Consider the following 26886-nt stretch of genomic DNA (forward strand, 5'->3'; position numbering starts at 1 on the left):
CAGTATCTGAGGTAAAAAGAACAATAGTTAACATTCCATCCCCAAATGCATGTATTTGAGAAAATAAAGATAGATCATTCAAAGAAAAGCAGACAAGTGGTGTTATTGTAAAGTGTATGATCTTTATTTTGTTCCTACCACTTAACTTTAGACATTTCAATTACAGATAAAAAATAAGTATTTTCAAAAGATATTCAACGGTACATTTTTATTGTAGACTTTCATCACAATTCACTGTTTTCCTCAATTTTCAGTTGTTTGTAACAAGTGCAAAATGTTCTAAAATGTTAAATTGAATGATGAACTTCGGAGAACTTTACCGGATCAGAGTGTAAGGACAGAGAATTCAAATGCTAAGTAATCAGAAGCTCAGGCAGAAGGGATAAGGTGTAAGTGTTTCATTTCCTCTACCATTGCAGGATGGTGACACAGAAGAGGAACACAAGCGTTCCTGAGAATGATGGAAGAGTGAACCAGGTTTACATTGGAGAATGGTACCTTTTGAATGCTAAATATGGGCTGACAAGGCTCTTTGCCATTTTTGACACTTATTTGATTGTTAACTCCCTCCCAGAACCTAGTCCTCATCTTCAATCCAACTAGCCTCCACAAACAACAGATCACCTCATTTTGAGTGTAATACAATATGCTGAGCATTGCTATCTCTGTGAATCTTCTTTCTTTTCTTCACCCGCTCATTTGCCCTACACCTATTATCCCTATTATAATGTAGGGCACTCCTTCCATTCAAGGAAATCACAAAATTTACTCTTTGGTTCTATCCTTCCCTTTCCCAGTCTTTTACTTGCTTAAAGCCTATTACATCATTGGCTTTTTGCCAGTTCTGACATTCATAGATTAATTATGTTTCTTGTTCCACTATTGCCAAGTAGAACATGTCATTTTCAGTATGTTATACAGTAAGCTAGTGCTTACTTTGAACCATTGCTATTCAAACTTTCTCAACATCAAGTTTCTTTTGCATTGTTGAAGCCAAGAGATTCAACAGCTATTGTGCAGCTGAGATTTCTTTGTATGGTCCACGTGGAGAGTAGGACTTCTGACATTACGATCAAATACTGAGCTAATTCACCATACACAATAAACTAAGAAAACAAACTCCGTAACGTGAGTAACAAATTGGACATTCTTGAAAAGTTAATCAGTAAAAGCAGCGAAGTATTTGCTTGCTGGTTTATTTTTCATGAAAATCAATTTAGCTTAGGTGTGCTATAGCTGGTCTCTCACCCTTCAAAGGAACAGGAGCAGACCATTCAGTTCCTCGAGCCTCCCACCATTCAATGAGATAATGGCTGATCTATGGCCTCACTCCATATCATTGTCTTTAGCCCATATCCCTTAATAGTTATGTTTAATAAGAAAATTATTGTCCTCAGATTTAAAATTAACAGCTGATTTAGCATCAACTCCCAGTTATGGAAAAAAAATTCCAAACATCTATCACTCTTTCGATGTACAAGTGCTTTCTAACATCTCTAATGCAATGTCTGGCCTTAATTTTTCAATCATGCAACCTAGTTCAAGAATCCCCAATCAGCAGAAATAGCTTCTTTGTCTACCTGTCTTTTCATTTAATATCTTTCCAGGAAGACTTTGATTTTGATCACCCCTTAACTGTCTAAATTATGGAGAAAACAGGTTTAATTTTGTATGATCCCTCTTCATAATTTAACATCAGAAATCTAGGTGTCATTCTTGCAAATATACATCATACTCCCTCCAAGGCCTATAAATCCTTCCTGAAGTTTGGTGCGAGCATCTGCTCACAGTGTTCCAGGTGGAGAAATTCACCAAAGATCTTTTAGACAGCACTTTCCAATTTACAACCACTTCCATCTTGACAGGCAAGGACAGCAGACAGATGGGAACACCAGCATGCCTGACTTGGAAATACAGCATAGCTCCTTCATTGTTGCAGTCAATGGGACACCACCCAAGCTATTTTTCCATCCCCACCCTTGTCTGCCTTCCGGAGAGACCACTCTCTCCGCGAATCCCTTGTCTGCTCCACACTGCCCTCCAACCCCACCACACCCGGCACCTTCCTCTGCAACCGCAAGAAGTGCTACACTTGCCCCCACTCCTCCTCCCTCACCCCTATCCCAGGCCCCAAGATGACCTTCCATATTAAGTAGATGTTCACCTGCACATCTGCCAATGTGGTATATTGTATCCATTGTACCCGGTGTGGCTTCCTCTACATTGGGGAAACCAAGTGGAGTCTTGAGGACTGCTTTGCAGAACACCTCCGCTCGGTTCGCAACAAACAACTGCACCTCCCAGTCGCGAACCATTTTAACTCCCCCTCCCATTCCTCAGACGACATGTCCATCATGGGCCTCCTGCAGTGCCACAATGACGCCACCCGAAAGTTGCAAGAACAGCAACTCATATTCCGCTTGGGAACCCTGCAGTCCAACGGTATCAATGTGGACTTCACAAGCTTCAAAATTTCCCCTTCCCCCACTGCATCACAAAAGCAGCCCAGCTCGTCCCCTTCGCCCACTGCATCACAAAACCAGCCCAGCCTGTCTCCACTTCCCTAACCTGTTCTTCCTCTCACCCATCCCTTCCCTCCCACCTCATGCCGCACCTCCATTTCCTACTTACCACCTCATCCCGCCTCCTTGACCTGTCCGTCTTCCCTGGACTGACCTATCCCCTCCCTACCTCCTCACCACATATCTTCTTTTCTCTCCATCTTCAGTCCGCCTCCCCCCTCTCCCTAATTATTCCAGTTCCCTCTCCCCGTCCCCCTCTCTGATGAAGGGTCTAGGCCTGAAACGTCAGCTTTTGTGCTCCTGAGATGCTGCTTGGCTTGCTGTGTTCATCCAGCTCCACACTTTGTTATCTTTGATGAACTGCACACCATTCAAATGGCCAACAAACATATAACCCATCTTGGTCCTGTTCTTTAACTCTTAAACGGACAACTCACACAGTTCCAAAGATCACTCCAAAACGCTCCTTAAAATGTCACAGTATTAGCATTATTGCTCCCAATTATTCAGAAAGTTCACGCCTTCTACATCAAGCTACATCACACATCAAGTCCCAAAGCCTTAAAGAAGCAGAACGAAATGGATATATTCTCTCCCTGTGGGACAACCTGTGGAGATTGATCCTGAGAGTTTCTAAGGCATGTTCGAGCGATTCGACAAAGACTTGAAGTGAGGGATGTGTGATTTCTGAAGAAGGGTCTAGGCCCGAAGCGTCAGCCTTCCTATTCCTCTGATGCTACTCGGCCTGCTGTGTTCATCCAGCTCTACACCTTAGAACATAGAAAAGTACAGCACAGTACAGGCCCTTTAGCCCACAATGTTGTGGCGTGGAATATTCCTAATCCAAAACTAAAATAGCCTAACCTACATTCCCCTCAATTCACTGCTGTCCATGTGCATGTCCAGCAGTTGCTTAAATGTCACTAATGACTCCGCTTCCAAGACTACCACTGGTAAACTATTCCATGCGCTCACAACTCTCTGGGTGAAGAACCTCCCTCTGACGTCTCCTCTATACCTTCCTCCTAACACCTTAAAACTATGACCCCTCATGGCAGTCAATCCTGCCCTGGGGAAAAGTCTCTGGCTATCGACTCTATCCATGCCTCTCATTACCTTGTACACCTCGATCAGGTCACCTCTCTTCCTCCTTCTCTCCAGAGAGAAAAGTCTGAGCTCAGTCAACCTCTCCTCGTAAGACAAGACCTCCAGTCCAGGCAGCATCCTGGCAAACCTCCTTTGCACCCTCTCCAAAGCCTCCACATCCTTCCTATAATAGGGCGACCAGAACTGGACACAATATTCCAAATGTGGTCTCACCAGGGTTTTGGAGCTGGCAGCTCTTAAACTCGATCCCCCTGTTAATGAAAGCCAAAACACCATATGCTTTCTGAACAACCTTATCCACCTGGGTGGCAACTTTGAGGGAGCTATGCACTTGAACACCAAGATCCCACTGTTCCTCCACACTGCTGAGAATCGTGCCTTTAATTCTATATTCAGCATTTAAGTTCGACCTTCCAAAATGCATCACCTCACATTTATCCAGGTTGAACTCCATCTGCCATTTCTCAGCACAGCTCTGCATTCTGTCAATGTCGCGCTGAAGCCTGCAATAGCCCTCGATACTACTAACGGCACCTCCAACCTTTGTGTCATCAGCAAACATACTAACCCACCTCTCAACCTCCTCATCCAAGTCATTTATAAAAACTACAAAGAGCAGAGGCCCAAGAACAGAGCCCTGTGGGACACCACTCAGCACTGATCTCCTGGCAGAATATTTACCATCTACAACCACTCTCTGCCTCCTGTCAGCCAACCAATTCTGAATCCAGACAGCCAAATCACCCTGTATCCCAGACCTCCTGACTTTATGAATGAGCCTGCTGTGGGGAACCTTACCAAATGCCTTGCTGAAGTCCATGCACACCACATCCACTGCTCGACCCTCGTCAACCTGTCTCATGACTTTCTCCAAGAACTCAAGATTTGTAAGGCATGGCCTGCCCCTCACAAAGCCATGCTGACTCCCTTTAATCACGCTATGCTTTTCCAATAGTCATAAATCCTATCCCTCAGAGTTCTTTCCAAAACCTTGCTGACCACAGACGTAAGACTGACTGGTCTATAATTTCCAGGGATTTCCCTATTCCCTTTCTTGAAAAGAGGAACAACATTTGCCTCCCTCCAATCTTCCGGTACGACTCCCGTGGAGAGTGAGGAAGCAAAGATCTTCGCCAGCAGCTTAGCAACCTCCTTTCTCCCTTCCCGGAGCAACCTAGGATAAATCTGGTCTGGCCCTGGGGACTTATCAATCTTAGTGTTTGCCAAAATTTCCAGCACATCAACTTCCTGTTGTACCAGGAAATGTACCACAATTTACTTTATACTCTTCCTTTCTGTTTTTCACACCAAAGTGTATACTTTGTGTATACATTTAGCCACATTGTAATGCATTTGGCAGTGTTTTGATCACTTAACTTGTTTAAACTTGTTTAACTTGAAGCCTTTTTGCATCTTCTTCACAAATCTTACCAAGCTTTGTGATGTCAGCAAACTTAAAAACATTGTACCTGGCCCTGGGTATTTATGTATATTGCAAATAGCTGACGGTTAAGCACTGATCTTTGTGATAACCTTCTAGCCACTGTCATCTATTTGAGAAAAGACCCATTTACCCTCATTCTATTTCCTGTCTGTCTACCAATCTGGAATCCATGCCAATATATTGACCCATAGCATGTGTTTTAACTTAGCCCACTAACCTCTTATGAGGATCCTTATTAAGTTGTTATCTCAGATTCTCCAGTATCTGCAGTTCCTACTATCTCTGGTGAGGGAGTTGGTCATCAAAGAGCTGGTAACATTGTGACTCAACGAGATAACCTGTAAACTTTAGATATTCTAACATCGTCTCATACGAATTGTTTGTGAAATAAAGTTGTAGATGCAAAGGAATTTGGACATCCACACAATATCGCTTTGTGTGGGTGCTTTCATCTTCACTCTGAGTCCGAAGAAAATTGTTTTGCCCGTTGCCAAGTCAAACATCCTACTCTCTCCACGTACTTTCCCCACTGCCATGTTGCCCTCCTCCTTTCGGCCGCTATAACTCTCAGGAAGAGTCGGCCGGGAAACAGGGAGGGGTGAGGGGAACTACAATTCCCGTCGTGCCCCGCGTCCAAGGGTGGTCGGACGACTTCCGGCCATCTCTCCCATCCAGCTAAGTGGGGAGCTGGATGAACACAGCAGGCCAAGCAGCATCTCAGGAGCTTTTGTGCTCCTGAGATGCTGCTTGGCCTGCTGTGTTCATCCAGCTCCACACTTTGTTATCTTGGATTCTCCAGCATCTGCAGTTCCCATTACCTCTTCCATCCAGCTGACGGGTGGAACTCAGTCGGTGGTGGGGCCGGGGATTATGGGAAAGGTAGTCCAGGCGCCCAGAGCGGATAGTGGACGCCAATTGTGAAAGGTACTACATCCCCCAGCGGCACCAGCCCAGCCGCCCATGCGCAGTGGGGGCGAGGTTGATGTAGGGGAGCCGTGGCCTGTCGGGCGGAGCTGCTCCCGGAGTCACGAGTGATTTTTGCTGTTGGTTTCTCCCTTCACAGTTGTGTGTTTTGTTTTTGTTTTGTGTACGTTCTGACATTAATTTACTATTTCTGTGAAAGTTTAATTTCCGTTTTTGCGATCTCTTTTTTTTTGGGTTTATTTTTAAATTAAAAAAAAGCATGAGCGATAACGATGACATCGAGGTCGAAAGCGACGTAAGTCTCGCCTGGTGCCTTCTATTATTGTTATTTTTGTTTCGAAATTTTGCTTGATTTTTCAGTTTCGTTTGTGTTTCGAAAATAATAATAAAACGTTTTTAACGTGTTGGGAGTTGTTTCCACCTGATTGTGAAAAAAAAATAATTTTTCCCCTTTTTTCTCTGTAGTTACGGATTTTCCCCCTTTTCTCTCTCTCTCTCTCTTTCTGTCGATTTTTTTTGTAAAGCGCCAACTCTCCGGCTGTGTGATCATTTTGTGCACTTGTCTGTTTTTCAGGAAGAACAGCCGAGGTTTCAGACAGCGGTACGTAACGGAGGATTAACATAGACCCCGTCTCGTCGCCTTGATTTTTCTTTAAAAAAAAATAAATCTTATTTATATACTTAAATAATCTTTAAACTTATTTTACCATCCCCTAAACGTAATTTACTTCGTGTAATCAAAGAAAAAACAAATCAAATTAATCTTAAAAGCCTGGATTATTATTTTTAACCTGATAGTTGCTGGGGATGTGGCTTCAAGCTGCTGTCCCAGTATCCTCCCTCTTTTATTTGGATTACCTTTTCAGAATATTATTGCAACCTTTATTTTTAAAGTAAGATGTCCCGAAACTTAACTTTACTGCTGATGTTTGTATATTTTAAAAAAATCGATTCCCGCCCGTCGCCTGAGTCTGGTCAAATGGCCAGCTCAAGGCGTTTAGAGCTTGAGTGATAGATAGTGTCTAGGTTAGAGACATTACAAAAGGCCCAGTAGCCCAGTCGTGCAGAATGCCCTTTAATGTGGTTCCTTAACCCTCGCTGTCTTAGGAATTCTTCTCCTCCATCTCTTGCTTGCCGATTTTCTATCTTCGTTTCACTTTTGGAGATTTTCATTCCTTCCCCTTTCCCTGTGCAATGTTTTCAAAAACAATTCATTTTGCCCACAAGCCTCAGCGCGTCCTATTTACATCCATTCCACTCTTGTACTGAAGCCAAACAAATAGATTCGCTCGAAATCGCTGGCATCTTATCTTTTTTGTTCCAGTATGTTTTTTTTATCCCTCTTCTTTTCCCCTGATTCACCCAATCTTCGCGTTTCGCGTGAAAGTGTGTCCGATCCATCGGAAACCTGCACTAATGGGAGCATTTAACACATTCGTCGTGAGCTGTTTTTCTCCCTCCCTTCCTCTTTTGTAGATGTGTAAACGTGTTTGATACAGCGGCTTCGGACGACCGGCTGCTGAAAGCAATTCTTATTCGTCGTTTTCGAGAAACTTTTTTTTCCCCTCTCTCCGCCTATTAATAACAAAATGTAAATAGTTAAGATACTTGTACGGGTTTTTTTTGGTTGTATGCATAACACAAAATGGACTCCAGGAAGTGTGTGTGTAATCATTGATCAGGTAGAATGATGCCTTTAAAAAGCCAACTGAACACTTAGTTATGTGCCATATTTAAATATTTTAAAAAAATTGAAAGTATAAGTTTTTAGGATCCCGTGAGAAATTTTACTTTTCTTGTGATGAGCAGCCAGGATGCCAAATACTCCACTGGTGGGCTGAAACCCTAATATTTGGTTGACATTCAGATCCTTAGGCCCAGACATTTTTGTTTATTGTCCATTACAGGGCACCTAGAATGTATTGCCTCAATAGGTGACACTTAGATTCCTCTATTTGTCTCCTGTGAAGTAAGCACAGAGCAACAATGGCCCTGAAAGTTGTGGAGGAATCTGTGACCTATTTGACTGACCTCCAACATTTAGTGTTGAGGTGAGACTTTTTAAACAGAATGATGACACAAATATTACCAATTATTACCTTGACCACAATTGAGTTACCTTCTTAATTGAAACCAACATTCAGTAAAGAAAAAAATAGGCACATAGTTCTTGACCTGTGGAAGATAAATGAGGATGAGCCTTACAGATGTTATGAATAACATCACTGAGAATAGAATGATTATTAGGGACTAAATGTATTTAGCAACTTGTTTTTGTGCTTGTAGACTTCCTAGCTGTGCAGGTTTTGGAGGGAAGCACTGCAGGGGCACTAAATCTAATGTATGTGTGTTGCTGTTGGACTGTAAATTAATTGCAGGTGCTCCTCTCACTTTTTTTACATTTGAAATTCAGTAAAATTGCTTTTTTTAATGCAAATCCCAGATGTGTTTATTGGGTAAATTCCTAACTGTTTATTAAGTTCCAATACTTTGAACAAAATCTATCAGAAAAATGCAGTTAACCAGTTTTCCAGTTTGTGGGAGTTTCAGTTGCAACACAGTTTTGTTTGCAAGCCAGATAATTATCTGTTATTTCAGCAAGAAATCTGCAAGCATTGATTGTTGCCCAAAATTTGCAAAAAAAAAAGAGTATTTGGTTTGCCAATGCTTTCTCACAATTGCACTATTCCTAACTGGTCAGGCTAATACATGGCAATAGTCACCTGTGGCTCCAAGCTTTAACTTCCTGTGTAATATGGTAGTTTGGTAAGAAATTAAACTATGGAAATTTTTTGTATAGAATTTGCTCCAATTTTTCGGCACTGTTTTTGAGGTGTTATTCAGTGTGCCTCACCTGATAATGTTAGAGCTGACATTACAAGCAGATGTGCAAAGTTGCCTCAAGATGATTGCGACTGTTTTTTTATCTTGTGGAATGCGGTATATGTCCTTTTCACTAATTATCTAATTTGGTGAGGCACATTCAGGAGTTTGAAGGAAGGAATGTGAAGTCAGACTTGTACTTGGTTATCTGCGGTTATTTTTCCTAAATGATGTGTGTACATGACTTGCGTGCTAAGCACAATTCTTGCATATATAGCTCTTATTTGTGACAATGACTTCCTGTACCACTATTAACGAAACTGAAAGTTAAAATTGGCAAGAAATAAATTGCAGGTGATGTTGCCCCAGGAAAGGATAAATTTTTGATATTTGCACTGGCTTTGAGTGTTTGGGTGCATATTTTAAAAGTTTGTGCCTTTTCCTGTGAAGGGCTTCATCTTGTCAACACATTTTTTAGCTACTTAGTAATATTGCTTAGCATTATTATTATTTGTCATTGTCTTTATTAGCAAAGTATAGCCTTTTTAATGTTTACAATTGATAAATGCCTTCTAAATGTTAGATGTTCCGTTGGAGTGACAGGTGATTTGATTGCCTTTGGTATGTGAATCTTATAGGTACACAACCAGTATGGTAACTTATTCTTTTACTTTGCCTTTTTTGTCTAATAGAAATGTTTTAAAAATACTTAGTTTGAAATACAGTGAGGAGAAAGGCATCTTTAAATGTTTACTGCTGTTGTAGTGTTTGCTACTGGTTCATTACAAAAGAGATCTGATGCATAAGAATTGCATTTAGCAAAACTACTGTTTAATATTTAAATATTAATCTCGTTTTAAAGGGTCATTAGGCTTTAAATATGCAACCTTCAGTGACGTTTTTCAAGTTCACTGCTGTTCGTAAAATCTACAGTTAACAAATCAGAAAATGTTAAGAATGTAAATTGGTGGGAACTTCATTGATCTTGATTCTGTAGCGGTCAGGCAACTTTTTTCCTCCCCCATTTCAAAATGAAAAATTAAAACACAAAATATTAAGTTAAAGTTCCTTAGTGAATTAACTTTTAAGTTTAATATAATTTGCAATCAGCTAAGTTTTTATCTTAGATGGAAACATCCTTAACTTAGGCGTGATACTGGATATTGTATTTAAAAGGTATTTTAATATAACCACCCTTGTTCAGGGTTATCATTACACATCTTTGGACCAGGTAGGAGTTGAACATAGGCCTCCTGGTGTAAAGGAACATTTTAAGTGTCACAAGGGCTGTGCCGAAAGGTCCTTTATTTTCATCTTGAAGGCAAAGGGATGGGAACCCATGGCAGGTGTATCCAAAAGCTAAACTATTTAATATTCAAAACCTGAGTAGTGTAAATGCTGTAAACAAATAAAGTGAATCATTGTCTAAATTAAAATATTTCTTTAATTTTAGCTATTTGGAATTTGGGACTCTGGTTGACACCGTGGAGGAGTCAGGTCATAGGCTAGCAATAGCTGGGTAGAGACAATCTGAAGGCTTTGGTGTTCATGGACTCATAACTTATGATTCAAAAATGATTTTCTTGAACTGATTTGTCCATAGTAACTTGTAATTTCAGCACCATTAAACATCAATAACATGTTAACCTATGAGCACGTGTTTATCCTTTTATGAAAAGTACTTCAGGCTAACTGATGCTGTCATATTATTTTTCAGGCAGATAAAAGAGCACACCACAATGCACTGGAGCGCAAACGCAGGGATCACATCAAAGACAGCTTTCATAGTTTACGTGACTCTGTACCGTCACTCCAGGGTGAAAAGGTTGGTGTTCTAGTTAAGTTACACAGCTTTTTACTGAATTTTGCTTATGTTTCGACATTTAGTAGAACTTTTGTCGGATGCATTTGGGAAATGTCCGAAGATTTTTATTTTGAATTGATGTGCCACAAATTTGAGAGAAAATTGTCCATTTGGTTTTCTATTTTTTTTTCTGTTACTCCAATTCTACAATCATTTCCTTAAGAATTGCTTCAGTGTCGACATTTGTAGTACTGTATAAGAATATATTGCCATGCTTCCATCTGTCACTTAAGTGCTTCAAATAATTGTTGTTTTTGTAAAATATCCGACACTGGTATCTGTCTTATGGCTGATTTAAATGCAGAACAATAGTAGTTTTACTTTCAGGTTGTTAAGACAGATAATTGTGTTAATGGTGGCAAAGTCTATCATGTGCCTCCCGTGTATTTGTCAGTCAGGCTTTGAGTTCTCATGCGTTCCGTGGTCTGCAGTGGGTGAGCTGTTGTAAGCTTCTTTTAATTTCCCATTTATCTGAAAGTTAGCCAACTCCGCCTTGATCTACACACAAGCCCACGGGCTTTGTTGAAGATTGAAACCAGGAATCTTCTGCATGGAGTCTTAGCAAGGCATTTGCTTGAAACTTTTTGTGAACTCTGTCTAAATTTCATTGCGGATTGTCGAAATTAAACATGATCAGAAGAGCTGGTTAACTTCAGTGTTAAAGAAAACAGCGTTGGGATAGGATGAAGGCGTGAGTCTGATATCATTTCTTATCCTGAATTTTTCCTAAACCACGTCAAATGAGCGAGAAAAATCTCAAACTACTTTCAAGTATATTAAAGTGGACTGGAATATGGATAATAAGTATATCATATATTAATCTTTACATTTATTTAATCTTTGTACAGTCCGGAGTGGATTTTTTTTGGCGGGTCGTGTAATTGGTTTCTCGAGCAGGAATTTTTCAGAGGTATATTTGTGGGTTATTTATGCGCCACATGTAATTATTGAGTAACAAATGATGGCTAAGCAAAATTCCCAGTATTTCAGTTCAGAAATATATTAAGCTTTCTGTACAAGCAACAAACATTTGAGCCTTATTTTGCATGCTTTGTTGTAGAATACCTTGCATTTGTTAGTGTTTCAAAACTTAGCGAAAAAGAGACCTGCTGTTGACGGATGGTGAGTTTTTTTAACGCGAAAGGGGATGTAACTTTAGCCCCAGAATATGGGGATGGTTCTTGTGTGGCTTAAAAAGCTAGAAATCTGAATCAGAGCTTGAACTCATCAATGTTAGGTTTTAACCAATATGGGTGAAGTGTAGGTAATCAAGCTACTCTTACGAGATCAGTTGTTATCTTTTTAAGGAAGCTGTGGATTATTTTTGCAAGGTTTGTATTGTCGGCCACAGCTTCCGAGCTTTGGGAAATATGCAGGTCAAGGAAGGTGAAAATGGCTAGATCCATTGGGTGTGTGACCATACTGGTTAGGGAGGAAGGACTGCTTCCCAGTGAATTATTCTGTTATCACCTCATTTGCTGAATCGTCCCACCTGAATTAATATCTGTGTTGTCTTTATTAGTAACGAGTTGACGGCCTCCAATTCTTTCAGATAACTGAAGACTCACACGTACTTTTGTAGAAGTAATTTTTGTTATGTTATACTGTTGCAACGTGAGGCTGTTGACTTTCCTGCTGAGCTGGGCTTGTTCTCGTTCAGACATTTTATCGTCATGCTTGGTAACATCATCGCTGGAGCTTCCAGTGAAGCGTTGTTATTCTACTCTGATTGGAAGTTATACTGTCTGTTATAGTGAATAGTGTCATTTCTGGGTTTGTATATGGGGTCCAATTCTAAATGTTGATTGCATTACAGGTGGAGGACCGTGCCTGTAAGAATTCTCGAGCGTGTCTGTGTTTGCCTTCGGCTACTATGGTTACCTTGTGCCAGTTAAACTGATGGCCTTCATTTTCTGAGTGTACCGATATTAAGGGAAGTTTGTCATGCTGTTTTGCTGCTAGTTGATATTCATGTATTCCGATAGCTAGTTTCCTTCCTGTCCGATGTAATGTTTGTGGCAGTTGTTGCATTGTATTTTGTAAACCATGTTGGTTCTGCCTGTTGTGGGAATGGGGTCTTTAATCCTTGAGTGTTTGTCGTAGAGTGGCTGCCTGCTTGTGGGCTACCACAATTTCTAGTGATCTTAAGAGTCTTGTTGTCACTTCCAATATATTCATGATATATGGCAGTGGAGCCAGTGTGTTAGGGCATACTGTGCCCTCCTGTTGTCTGTTTTGTAGACATCTGTGGATGAAGTTGCAGGGATATCCGTTTAGAGCGAAGATTTCATATAGATGTTCTTCCTCTTTCCTGTGCAGTTCCAGAAGGTTGCCTTGTGTCCTCGCCCGTTTTAAATAGTGTCTGTATGCAGCTTTGTTGTGGACATTTGGGTGGTTGCTGTGGAAGTTGAGGATTTGATCAGTGTGGGTTGCTTTTCTATATATTGAGGTTTGGAACTCCCCATTGGTCATATGCTTAACTTTAACATCCAAAAAGAGGTTGATTGTTGTTTTCTTCTTCCCTTGTGAATTTAATCCCTGCAAATGTGCTGTTGATGAACTTGTGGGTCTCTTCTAAGTTGTTGCATTTAAAAATGACACGTGTCATCTACGTACCAACCTACAGGACCAGAAACTAGCCATCAGAATACTTGTGCATCAACTAGTAGCAAAACAGCATGACAAACTCTCCTTAATATCGGTACACTCAGAAAATGAAGGCCATCAGTTTAACTGGCACAAGGTAACCATAGTAGCTTAAGCCAAACACAAATGTAGATATGCAGGGGAATTCCTACAGGCATGGTTCTCCACCCATAATGCTATAAACACACATATGTAGAATTGGACCCCATTTACAAACCCATATAGATCAAAACCAGAAAAGACACTACCCACCATAGCGGACAGTATAAATTCCAAGCAGAGTAGAATAACATCACTTCATCGGAGGCTCTGCAGATAATGACACCTAGCGTGGTGATGAAATGTTTGAACGAGAACAAGCCAGCTCAGTGAGCAAGTCAACAACCTCACCCACAATCCAAGCTACGGATCTTTGCCAAAAGCGTAGACTATTGTAATGTTTACAACAATGCAAGCACATCAAGCATTGTTCATGGCTAGCTGGAGTCTGAAGCGTTGTGATTGTTTAGCTGCTCAGTGACCTGTTTCTTTAAGATTGTTGGTCTAAAGAGACAAAACATCGGTAATGGTAGCCAGTCACAATTTGCTGATGTTGCTGGCAGATCATGTGTAATTGTGAGTAACTCTTGGGCTCCATATCATGAGTACCTTTTCTTTTGAAAATAAATATATATAGATGCATAATTTCAAAGTCATTACAGTGATTGATTAATTTGAGAGAACAATTGTAATTTTGACATACCAGAGAGCAGATTTGGTACTGAGCATTTATAGAGTACCATGCATTGGAAAAAATGTTTCCTTTTGTTTGATAATCTGTCGGATTGCTGAAATAGCAAAGTTCTTTAGCCTGTTTCAACTAATTTATTATCCCGCCCTAAAGTGGACTATGTGTTTTCATTGCAAAAGAAGTCCTGATTTCAAGGGATCGAATTGATAGGGATGAAAGTATGGATGAATGGGGTTTAAGTTGTGAAGAGCTTCAAACCTTAGCAAGTAAGTGAGTAAACTTTCTCATGTGAATTGGAACCAAAATACTTTGATACATTCAGAAAACACGATTTTCTTGTGGAATTGGTGATAATGTAATCATCATAACTAGCTCAGTCTATCAAATGAAACTCCACTTTGTGGATCAATGGGAAAAGTCAAGGTAAGAGACATTGAGTAGCAAGTGATGTCAGTCAGATATAATACTCAAAATGGAACCTGTCTGTGAATGTTTAGTGGTAATTTCTTTTAAGCAGCTTGATCTTAATGCTCCCTGTCACAATTCACTCCATCTCCTTTTATCTCATTTGGTCTTTCTTGGAAAGAATTTTGATATTTGAAGTTGTATCAAAATATTTTGAGTAGCATTCACTCAGTTTTTTGAAATCAAAGCCGTAGATAGTAAGGGATAAAATTGAAGGACTGAGGCCAGCCTATGGAATATAATTGAGACTGTGGATTCATTTATCCAGTCACAGAAGTGACACCCTCTTGACCTAAATTTGTGTAATGTCTTAGTGCAGTAATGTAAACCAACATGTTTCATTGGGATTTAATAGGCTGTGTGCATTTTCCACAGCATCAGTGTGATTTTGTTTTTCTTTTTGGAGGGACTTGCCTATAGGGTTTCAGAATCTGAAGAGGGGAAGAACAGTTGAAGGGTAGCTTTAATATAGTAGAGGGCAGGAAAGATCAATTGACAATAGTTCATGCAACAAAAGCTATAAAAATTATGGCAATAGGACAGGATAAGGATCAAAAGCTGTACTAGCAGAATTTGTAGTTGGCTGCACAGTAATCATCCAGATGCAAAGTGAAGGAATAAAGAGTGAAAAAGCACCACAAAAATAAACAAGATGGGAAAAGAGGTCATGATCTGAAGTTGTTGCACTCCATCTTGAGCCCAGAAGGCTCTTGAATGTTAAGTTGAAAAGTGAAGTGCCTGTTTGTTGAATTCACAAAGTCATGTTTGTCAAGTCTGTTTCTCTCTGACATGCTACCCCCTGCAAAGTATTTTAACATGTTTTAAATTTCCAATTTCCAGCTTATCCAGTATTTTACTTGTGTATAAAGTCAGCATCGTCTTTCTTTCATTGCTATCCGAAAGGTACAAATACTTGAAATTCAAGGGGTGTGATGGAAAAGGATAGAAAGGAAAGCAGGTTGTGAGGATGAAACAGACCACAAAGGGATATAGCTGAGTTAATGAGTGGGCAAATAAATTGACCGATAAGGTATAATGTGGGGCAAGTTTGAGATTTGTCACATTGGTAGGATGTGACCTGCAGAAGGAGAGAAACTACGGAATACTGCAGTAGACCTCTTTGTCAACTAACTTATGACTCTTAAGTACGCTATGTAGTCAGCAGTTAAGGCTCATGGAATACAGGCTTTTAATGTAGGTGGAATGCAATATACTTTGAAGGGACTTGGGAATTGTCTCGTGAACTGGTTGAGCATGTTGTAGTTTAGAAGAATGAAAAGTGATCTTGTTTGAATAATTTAACCTCTCAAGGTCCCCTCAGAATTTTAAGTGCTGAGAGATCTGTGATATTGCATTGGCTTTTCACTACATAAATGATTTGGACAAAAACAAACATAGCTGATGTTTTGTTATCAGGAGCGGAGTACAAAAGTAATTAATAAAACTTACTAAGACGCCAGCTGGAATTTATGTCCAATTCTGGTTGCTGTATTATGGGAAGAATTGAATGTATTTGGAAGAGTGCAGAAGAGACGTACAAGGATGCAAAACTTCAGTTATGAGGATAGATTGAGATTAGGACTGTTCTTGGAGAGGCAAAGACTAAGAGGAGATCTGATAGAAATCTTCAAGGTTTTTTTGAGGGCTAGATAAAGTAGATAAGGAGGTGTTCTTGCTTGTAAAAGGATTACAAATGAGAGGGTGTGGTTTTAAAATTGTGCATAATAAAAAGGTGTGAAAATCTGGATGTGAGTTTGCTCGCTGAGCTGGAAGGTTAGTTTTCAGACGTTTCATCATCAGTGAGCCTCTGACAAAGCGCTGGTGTTATGTCCCGCTTTCTATTTATCTGGTTAGGTTTCCTTGGGTTGGTGATGTCATCACCAATGCAGGAAATGACATCACCAACCCAAGGAAACCTAACCAGATAACTAGAAAGCGGGACATAACACCAGTGCTTCGTCGGAGGCTCACTGATGTTACCTAGAATGGTGACGAAACGTCTGAAAACTAACCTTGCAGCTCAGCGAGCAAACTCATATCCAGAACCTCAACCTGAGCTACAAATCTTCTCAAAACTCGCTGGTGTGAAAATCTCTTCTGGAATGTACAGGGTGAAACTGTGTGGAGGCAGATTCAGTTGAGCCATTCAAGAGGGCATTGAATTATTTAAAAAGAAATGTGCAACAGTCTGGGGTAAGTCTTGGTGCTCATTTGAAGAGCATGTGTTAGACATGATGGGCCAACTGTCTTCCTTCTGCGCTCTAGATGTCAAATTGAATGCTATTTTAAAAACTAAAGATAATTCTTCATGTTTTCTAAATTGCGGAAAGCTTAGAAGAATTGGGGTCAGAGTACAGAAATTTCAAAGAATTGAAAACGCTTGTGAAATGTTAGTTCTTAACTCAAGGGGACTAGAATACAAATTATTAGAAGTTGCTGCAGCAGTGCAGAGCAATCTGAAAGTACCGTCCACTCTGGGTGCCACATCTCAAGAAGGATATTATCCTCGATTAGCTTGAGGGGTAGGCAGTGCCACAAGGATTGGGATAATGCTGTAGTTAAATATTAAATTGAGATTGGGCTGCACTGATTAAGCCTGTATTTCCCTTAAATATAGATGAAGGTATAATTTCTCATTGAGATGTTAAGATGATAAGATTTTGTAAAGGTAGTTTGAGAGAAATGGTTTCCTCTTGAAAGTCTAGAATGTGCCATTCAGTTGTGTCCGGCAGTCAGGAGGATGCCAACGGTAACCAGTACGTCGAAGGGTGATGGGAAAACATTTTCCAATAAGTACTGAATGAGCTGAAATTTCTTCCCAACTAAACGTTGAGAAAGGCAAAGTTATTATTCTCAGTCCTTTCTGCAAACTGTTTCCTGTCCAGCAATTCTGTCCCTGACTGTGGAACATGCAGGAGGCTGAATCAGAATATTCATAACCTTGACATCATGTTTCACCCTGAGCTTAGCTGCTGATTAAATATTCATGCTTTTAAGACTGTTTCTTTCCACCCCGTAGCTTCGTGCAGTTACTGTTTCAAAACTCGTATCTGTACCTTTGGAACTGACTTCGTCTGTGACTATCCTGGTCTCCCTTATTTATGTTTATAAACTTGTCACCTAAAGCTCACGTTGCTGCTATGCTAACTGCACCCGAGTCCTGTTGGGTCTTGATTCAGCAATTAATTATGGTCAGTTGAAATGTTTGAAATTTAACTTGTTTTAAAATTTTTAAAACTAATATTTAATTTTTGCTCAGGTATTGAGGGTTATGGAAGCAAAGCATTAAAAGAGAGATCAGCACTGTTCTAATTGAATGTCAGAACAGACTTGATTGGTTGAATGAATGAGCCCTGTTCCAATGTTCCTTCATTTCTATTTCAATGTGAAGGGATTGCAAAATAAATTTGAAACTTTGTATTATACAAGCACTTAGTACAAATTCAGGAATGAAATTTGGATTTTACAATAAAAACAAAATACTGTAGATGCTGGAAATCTAAAACTAGCACAGGTTGTGCTAGAGAAATTCAGGCTTGGCAACATCCATGGAAACAAAAACACTTCACATTTCAAGTCCAGTATGACTGCTCTTTAGCTGACATTGTAAAAACTAGTTCTAATCAGTTAGGATGGAGGAAAATATTAGTCAAGAAACTGTGAACAACCACTCTGCTATTAACTGATTGAGGTTGTATGGCAAGGCAAGTGGATTGATTTGTTTTTTTTAAAAGTTGCAGAACATCCAGTTGTATTGTGGAATAGTTTTAAAAGGACATTTCCTGTTCCTGTCTGACAGATTAAAGAGACAGTTAGGAGTAGGCCTCAGATCTGGAACTGAGAACAAAAATTCAGATGGTCAATTTCACGTGTTTGGAAGTAACTTTGTATAACACCAAAAACATTGCCCACACAAAAGACAAGGTACATGATTTATCATATTGATCCCACTTGTTGAGGAAAGAAATTGAGATTTGTTTGAATTGCTGTAATTTACTTTGTTTCAACAAAATCACTTCAACCATTCAGAGGCAACGTGGTTGCTCAGTGGTTAGCCCTGATTCCTCACAGCACCAGGGACCCGGGTTTGATTGTAGACTTGGGTGACCATGTGGCATCTGCACGAGTTTGTGTGGGTTTCTTTCAGATGCTCCATTTTTCTCCCACAGTCCAAAGATGTGCAAGTTAGATGGATTGGCTGTGCAAAATTGAACTGTAGTATTGATGCCCATTCTCAGTCCATTCGCCATCTCATGTGTGATGGTGTTGAAGTCGAAGTACGATGCTCTCCGGATGGTTGGTGCAGACTTAATGGGTGAAATGGCCGTTTTCCACACTCTCTGGATTCTGCGATTCATATCCATGAACGTTTAACAAGTGTACATCAGCACTTAAAGGTCAAAATATTGGTTCAGATGGCAGGGTAATTCTTTTGCACTTCTTGAATATGGGTAATGTACTGTGTTCAATCAAAAGTTGGTAACTAAATCCCAGTTGACATAAGTTGTGCAGAACTTTGTTATTATTGTGGAATGAATATAGAAATAGAATATAGAAATTGTGTTCTATTGAAAATTTTGTGGGGCACATTCTCTGATAACTCTGAACCGAGTTAATAGTATTAACTATCTTACCAGGGTGTTTTTCGCAATTAGTATGGGTACACTTCCGCAAGGAATGCGGAAAGACTGAGAACAGTAACTAGCTGCCTCATTATCCCAGATGGAATATGGAATACCTAAAGCTGGCCCAAAACACAAAATGGGGTATTTATCGCAGTCTAGACTTTTTTCATGATTCACTTGTTCCGTGCAGTTATGTTACCTCAAATGCAAAACTTAGAATAAAATACAGAATAACATGAAACATGGAAGGGGTTGGGATTGGAGGGGGGGAATATTTTCCAAGGGAAATATCTTTTTATGTGGCCTCGTTACAAAAGAGCGAAGAAACCTCTCAGAATTCAAAATGAGATGTTTCTTAGTCATACAACATGAAACAGGCCTTTCAATCCAACTTGTCCGCGCTGATCAGACATCACAGTCTGACTTAGTCCCATTTGCCAGTATTTGGCCCATTATCCCTGTAAAACATTCCTATTCATATACCCGTCCAGATACCTTTTTAGAATGTTATAATTGTATCCACCTCCACTTCATCTAGTAGCTCATTCCATACACTCGCTACCTTCTCTGTGGAAAAAGTTACCCCTCAGGTTCTTAAATCTTTCCCCTCTGACCTTAAACTTATGCCCTCTGGTTTTGGACTCCCTCCCCCTTCAAAAAAAAGACCTTAGCTATTCACCCTAACAATGTCCATTTTTTAGTTTATTAGCCTCTATCAGATTAGCTCTCAGCTACCGATGCTCCAGGGAAAAAACCCCAGCCTGTTCATTCTCTCCCTTTGGCTCAAACGCTCCAGTCCCAGCAGCATCCTTGTAAATCTTTTCTGCACCCTCAAGTTTAACAACAACTTTCTAAAGCAGGTGACAGAAGTACTTTTAGAAGTATTCTAAAAGTGGCTTCACCAATGTCTTGTACAGTCACAACATGATATCCCAACTCCCATACTTAACATCCTGACCAATAAAGGCATGTATGCCAAACACTGCCTTCAACCCCCTACCTACCCATGGCTGCACTTTCAAGGTTCTGTGCGCCTGTATCCTTGGGTCTCTTTGTTTGGCAAAACTCCTCAGGGTCCTACCATTAACTGTAAAAGTCTTGCCCTGGTTTGTCAGGGCCAGGTATTATTGTGGACTGGTTTTTCAGACTGGTTGTACTTGAAGACTCCTGAAAAATCTAGTTTTGGGAAGTGCTGCATTTTTGCCTTATTTATGGACATGATTTTCTTACTCCTTTTTTTGTAGCAGAAGTCACTGTTGGTTCATCGCAGGTGTGATTCTTTCATTAAAGAATCATGATATTTTTGATGACAGACTATCTTGATAACCTATTTTTGATAATTATTGTTTTTAATTCTGTGATGATTGCTTAGTTCTATCCTCATTTATGTTGACACATTCATACAGCATGAATTTTGACTGAAATCCAGCGATTTCATAGCAGAATAAAGATTCTAATTGTGAAATGTCTTCATTATAAAAACTTAACAGGTTTTTAAAAAATAAATCGATTGAGTGCTTTTAAAATAGACTAGAGAGGAAACAGTAATGATTGTGGAAGTGTCATATTTTCTTCAGTCACACTTGTTGATGTTCCTGACTGACTGCTCTGATGTTTAAAATTCCTTTTAGTAAATCCAATTTCAGTATTTGTCAGAACAATACTGAAGGAAGGCAATATTCTGCAACCAGTCTCAGTAACCCAGCAAGTTATTTCACAGTTAGGCCCAGCAGCATACTTATTTGTTCAAGATATGGCTGTTTTATAATAACATACAAGATATTCAAGTCTAGATTAGTATAAAAGCTGTTGTCTTCAGTGGTTATTCGTCAGGGCATTATCATATGCGTCATTGAGATTGCTGCATTGAAAATAATTTCACAACTGTTTTGAAATCAAGCAGACATTAAGTTGTATTTTAAGAGAATTCTTGGCTAGTGCAGTGTATATCTATAACGCAAGATGACTATACATAATTGAATGCTAGCACAATGTCTGTTTTAACATACTTCAGATTTTGTTTTTTTTTCTCTTGACCTTCCTAATTTGAAGACTGTTTTTTCTTTTTGAGATACAGGTTTATGTGCCGGCTACTTTTCCAGTACCTCATTATGTTGTCGTTGTATCAACCTTCTATCATTAGCTGTTAGGCCTGGACCAGGGAACCAATCGCTTTTTTCTTAACAGTTAAGCCAACTGCGTTCACCTGCCACTACTCATCCCTCCCCAATTCAAATTAAATCGTAGATTGACGTAGAATATGAATTGTTCTAACACTCCCTGATCCAGTTATTCACTGAATACCTCTCAGAGATTTGATTTCATCTGTTTAAGCTCATGTTGATTAAAAATCTACACTATGCATGGTCCTGTTGAGCAATAAAAATTTAGAACATAGAACAATACAGTGCAGAACAGGCCCTTCGGCCCTCGATGTTGCACCGACCTGTAAACTAATCTAAGCCCCTCCCCCTACACTATTCCATCATTATCCAAGGAATTTAGTTTGGTCATTTTCCTATTAACTACTCGAGACGTTTTGCTCTTTGATACAGTAAAGAATTGAATTTGAAATTTGATGGCATGCAGAATAGTTCAATAACTAAGATCTTTCTTGAAACTTGCCTCTATAGGCATCCCGTGCCCAAATCTTAGATAAAGCCACAGAGTATATTCAGTATATGAGGCGGAAAAATCACACACATCAGCAGGACATCGATGACCTGAAGCGACAGAATACTCTGCTTGAGCAGCAAGGTAAGATTCTACTATATTGAGTTTATTTGTTTAAGTTCACTTGTGTTTTGATTTCTAGTCTGGAATTTGTCAGAGGTTAGACTAATTTTGCTCAATCTGTGGGTAGTGTCCCTTAAATAACAAGGTGTAGAGCTGGATGAACAGCAGGCCAAGCAGCATCAGAGGAGCAAGAAAGCTGACGTTTTGGGCCTCGACCCTTATTCACAAAATGCCCCTTAGACTTTGGCTCACTGTGATGGTGCAGTTCATTTAATAGCTTTTCCAAAAAATTATACAATTTTAAAACCAATAAACACAAATTGAATTAAATTGGTAACAAGACCAATCACTTTCAAAGGTAAGACTGCTGAAGGATTTTATTAATCTTTCTCTGTGCTGTTTGAAGGCTTCAGTTTCAGTTTAGAAAGCTTAGATGAGAGACCCTGCATTCAGCATTTGTAGGATATTTGAATTCAATGGTCTAAGAGTCTTTGGAAAAGCCTGATAATGGGGGGTAAAAAAGACTACCTTAACTATTTTTGAGCGTGATCTAAATTTCAAATCTATGACAGTCTTGCATGAAGGCTGACCTGAAATAAACAGACATGATTGGAAATAAATATGGAGCTAGAGGAACACAGCAAGCCAGGCAGCATCAGTGGACAGATGGTTTTAAAACTTGCTCCTTCAAACAGACTGTTTCAAGTTATTGCATGAGATTATTTTCTATTGTGTACTATTTAAAAGGTTATCTCATTGATCATCTAAATTTATATTTTCTTTCTGATGAACAAATGTTAACTGATATTGTCAGTAAGACGTAGAAGTAATGTATATTTAATTATTTAGTTGCAAGGTTCGTGTAGTGATTTTTGTGTTCTTTTCAAATGCTGATTTCGGCTTGATGTTGGTGGAGGAAACAATTCTAAACAAGATTAGATCTGCCTTGGCCCTGACCCTTGGACATATCAATAAAGGATGGTTCAAATTTCAACTGACACTGCCTCTCAGTTTCTTTGTGACACATCAAGACTGGTGATTCAACTCTTGTTCTCAGGTGTATCAGAGTTCTCAGAACAGTTGTCTATTAACTTGTGGAGTATTCTGGTGCTGCCATTGCTAACTGTAGCTCACTTAGTACCATTTTTGCTTCTTGTGTCAAAAGGGAGAGTTCCAGAACTTGAAACATAAAAGTCAAAGCTGATGCTCCAGAATAGTATTTAGGGAGTGGTGTACTGTCAGACCTAATGTGTCTCACTTGAAAGTCTCCAAAGCACCTGCAGGTGCATGTGGCACTATTTTGAAGTACAGATGAGTCTTAAGCATAGTGGACTGGCTAATATTTATATGTCTTATCAGCATTACAACGCATAAGTTATCTGTTGGTTGACATGTTTGTGTGAACTTGTCTGCTAATAAGCTACCATGTCTCATACATCATAAAAATGACTACACTTGATTGGCTAATAAGTGCTTTGGGATGCTGTATGGTTGTGAAAGTTGCTTCTGATCGATAAAATCAATTCAAATAGGCTGTACAAATTGGCAGAATTTGAATTGGGGACAGCAACTGTGACCAATCATTAAGTCAAGTACTTGGGCTGTCTCTCAATGTTGGCATTTTCTCTTCACATTTTCTTTCAATGACTAATTATTTTAAAATGAGGTGTAAAAACTTAACCACTGTTCTAAACAATGAATCAGTGCAGTCCCATGGAATGTTTACTTAAATCTGTGCTCATAATTTACTCGGCATTAATTTTGTACAATGGGCTGTGGACATGTCCATTACACATTCTGACATGTACCCAGTAATATGAGAATTTCACCTGAAAGTAAAATGTTGTCATCGGTTGGTGCCTCAGTTTTCATATGACGATGTACTTTTGAATGCAAAAAAACATTGAAGTGACTACATTACAATGCCAAAAAATGGTTTGAATGAAATGTACTACATGTACTGTTTCTGTCCGGCAGATTGACACCTAAACATGCTGGTCTTGTTGGAGAGTCACATTCAGAGGCATCCTCTTTTTTTTTTCAGAAATTATTGTCTTGCCACAAATACCCTTGTATTGTGTTTTTTTTTTAAACCCCCAAACCACACTTTTTTTTCCTTTTGTCTCTTGCAGTTCTTTTTCTGAAGCTTTATAGTGGGTCTGTCTTGTTTGTTGAATGCCCCTATTTCTAGTAATATTAATGATAGGATTGTTTTGTGGACTGATAACTGTACAACGTAACTGCTTGACAAATACTTTACCACAAGGTGGTAGTAACAGTACACTGGACCTGGTTCATGCACAATTAAACACAGTAATTCAGTTTAGAAATTTGATAAAGCTTTGCAGTGATTACAGACCGTAAGACACAGGAGCAGAAATTAGGCCATTCAGCCCATTGAGTTTCATCCCTATTCTCCTGCTTTCTCCCCATAACCTTTGATCCCTTGACAGCCAAGAACCTATCTATCTCTGCCTTAAATATACTTGAACTGGCCCTTCCAGTCTTCTGTGGCAATGAATTCTGGAGATTCATTGCTCGCTGGCTGAAGAAGTTTCTCCTTATCTCGGTTCTAAAGAGTTTTCCCTTTACTCTAAGGCTGTATCCTTGGGTCCTAGTCTTTCCTACCAATGAAAACATCTTCCCAATGTCCAGACTATCCAGGCATTTCAGTATTCTGTCAGGTTCAACTAGATACACCCTCATCCTCCTAAACTTCAAGTATAGACCCAGAGTCCTTGAACGTTCCTCAATGTTAAGCCTTTCATTCCTGGAATCATCTTGTCAACCTCCTTTGGACTTCCTTCGGGGCCAATACATCCATTCTGACTTTTGGGGCCCAAAATTGCTTGCCATACTCTAATTGAAGTATTGTCAAATGTGGAACAGTCTGTGACTACACTGAGCCTATACTGGATATGTAGAACACAAAAGTTAGCTGCTTACATATTAGAAATAACAAGGTGTAGAGCTGGATGAACACAGGAGGCCGAGCAGCATCATCGAAGCAGGAAGGCTGATGTTTTGGGCCTAGACCCTCGGAAACATCAGCCTTCCTGCTCCGATGATGCTGCTCGGCCTGCTGCGTTCATCCAGCTCTACACAGTGTTTTCTCAGTTTCTCCAGCAACTGCAGTTCCTACTGTCTGTGCTGCCATATTAGATTTATTCTATGTTAATCTATACCTAATGAGCTGAACAATACCTAGTGAGGATGCAGAGATGTGAGCAACATTGTCCAAAGTTTTGAGGAAGGGGAAGTAGTTTTAAAGATGTTTAAAGGCTCACTTCAAATGCATTGTCAAAGTGATTATAAGTTTGGTTCTAGTGAACGGAGAACAATCCTGCAGTACCCAACACCAATTTCCTGTGGAAATCAGTAGCGAAGGATTTCACTGTGTAGTAAATAAATTTGTTGCTTTGGTTTGATCAGTGAACTGCTTTTCTTTTGCAGTACGTGCACTGGAAAAGGCACGGGCAGCTGCCCAGCTACAGGCCAATTTTTCATCCTCCGACAGCAGCTTATACACCAATCCCAAGGGCAGTGCAGTCTCTGCCTTTGACGGAGGGTCTGATTCAACATCAGAGTCAGAAACGGAAGAACCCCAGACAAGGAAGAAGCTGCGAATGGAGGCATGCTGAACCCCTTCAGGCAATAAACTGGCTGGCTTTTACTAGGGATTTTTGTGTATAGCTTTACTTCTCAGTTTGTCTTCTGTCAGACCCCTTTGTGCGTTAAGGATTAGAACAATTGATGCTGTTAGCAGGACAGCATCTTGTTTCATCAGTAGAAGGACTTCCTGCTCTTCCTCGTGAAATTACAACATGGCAGCTGTCAAACTTATTAAGGAACTCCACATGCTGCAACAGAAACTTTGCAGCAGTTCTTGACTGACTTACTAACTGTGGCATCCAATTTGGACGTGGGGTGGGGGGGGGGGGATCTAGATTTGAATACGTTAATAAAAGACTAAGGAAGCAAGGCACAAGTTATTTGATGCACTATGAATCTGTATGTTTGTCTATTACAAACTGTCAGCCATGTAGAACTAAACTTGAATCTTTTTTGAGATTGTTTGCTCTTATTCATTTTAATTAAAAAAGAGATTCTTTGTCACTTGGTATTAAAGAGCCATAGACTTCAAAACTGTACACTTAAGATGTTTTATTTTTCATATTTCCTCAGTGTTTTACAGATTTTAAAAACTCAAATATTCTGTGCCTTGTATTGCTTTTATGTAACCCTATGAAATGATGGAACAGTTAAGTGCCCTAAAGCTATGCTTAATGGTACTGAAATATCTGCAGTCAATACATCCAAAATGGGTATGTTAAGTTTAAATGTTTTAGCAGGAACCAAAATAATTGTATTTAAGCCTCAGTCTGCATAATACAATGTACAAAATTAAATTGATTTACAATACTGCTAATTATTGATGTCTGAACAATCAGCTGGCTGCCAAGCACTATTCAGGCTGTGTTTGGGGGGGGGGGGGGGGAGAGAGGGGGCGTGGGGGGTGTGTACATTTGTCTGTCTCTGCCTTTTCAATTATTGGTCAAAGCTTAAACTAGCTTGTAGCATTATGTAGATTTGTCTCTTGTTATTTGATTCCATTCCATGGAAATTACAGGTATGTTGTACATACTGCCACAAATTGTCTTGCAAGTTGAGGCTGACCTTTACTATGAGACTATAAATAAAAACTATTTTATCCTTGTTATTTGTGATAGTTAATGATCTTTACTAATGTCAAAGGGAAGAGCACATTAGCTTCATTCAACTTACTTGCAACTGAATTAATTCTATTTGCTATCCAGTTTCCCAGAGGTAGAAAAAATCCTAAATACAAGGTTCATGCCAAACTGAAATGTGAAGTGCCTGTCTCTCTCCTTGAGAACAACAATTACTTTGCTCTGAGTAGTTGCATAGTAACACAGCCACTAATGTCAATATTGTTTTGATTTCTATGAAATAATAATGAGTTAGATTTATGTATTATT

At 39.6% G+C, this 26886-nt stretch overlaps 1 protein-coding gene across 2 annotated transcripts; it reads left to right on the top strand.

The window, feature by feature from the left end:
• The first annotated feature begins 6048 nt into the window (after nucleotides 1–6048).
• Nucleotides 6049–26368, top strand: max (myc associated factor X). 2 transcript variants are annotated; one of them, XM_048538252.2, is made up of 5 exons: nucleotides 6049–6292; nucleotides 6572–6598; nucleotides 10538–10645; nucleotides 21784–21907; nucleotides 25340–26368. In XM_048538252.2, the coding sequence occupies exons 1-5, from the start codon at nucleotides 6257–6259 to the stop codon at nucleotides 25525–25527; spliced, it is 483 nt and encodes a 160-aa protein (XP_048394209.1). In that variant the 5' UTR covers nucleotides 6049–6256; the 3' UTR covers nucleotides 25528–26368. The 2 variants fall into 2 exon arrangements, with proteins under 2 accessions (XP_048394209.1, XP_048394210.1); XM_048538253.2 differs by lacking the exon at nucleotides 6572–6598.
• Nucleotides 26369–26886: the final 518 nt, after the last annotated feature.

The sequence above is a fragment of the Stegostoma tigrinum genome, chromosome 10 (genome assembly GCF_030684315.1).
Source record: "Stegostoma tigrinum isolate sSteTig4 chromosome 10, sSteTig4.hap1, whole genome shotgun sequence".
Lineage (NCBI taxonomy): Eukaryota > Metazoa > Chordata > Chondrichthyes > Orectolobiformes > Stegostomatidae > Stegostoma > Stegostoma tigrinum.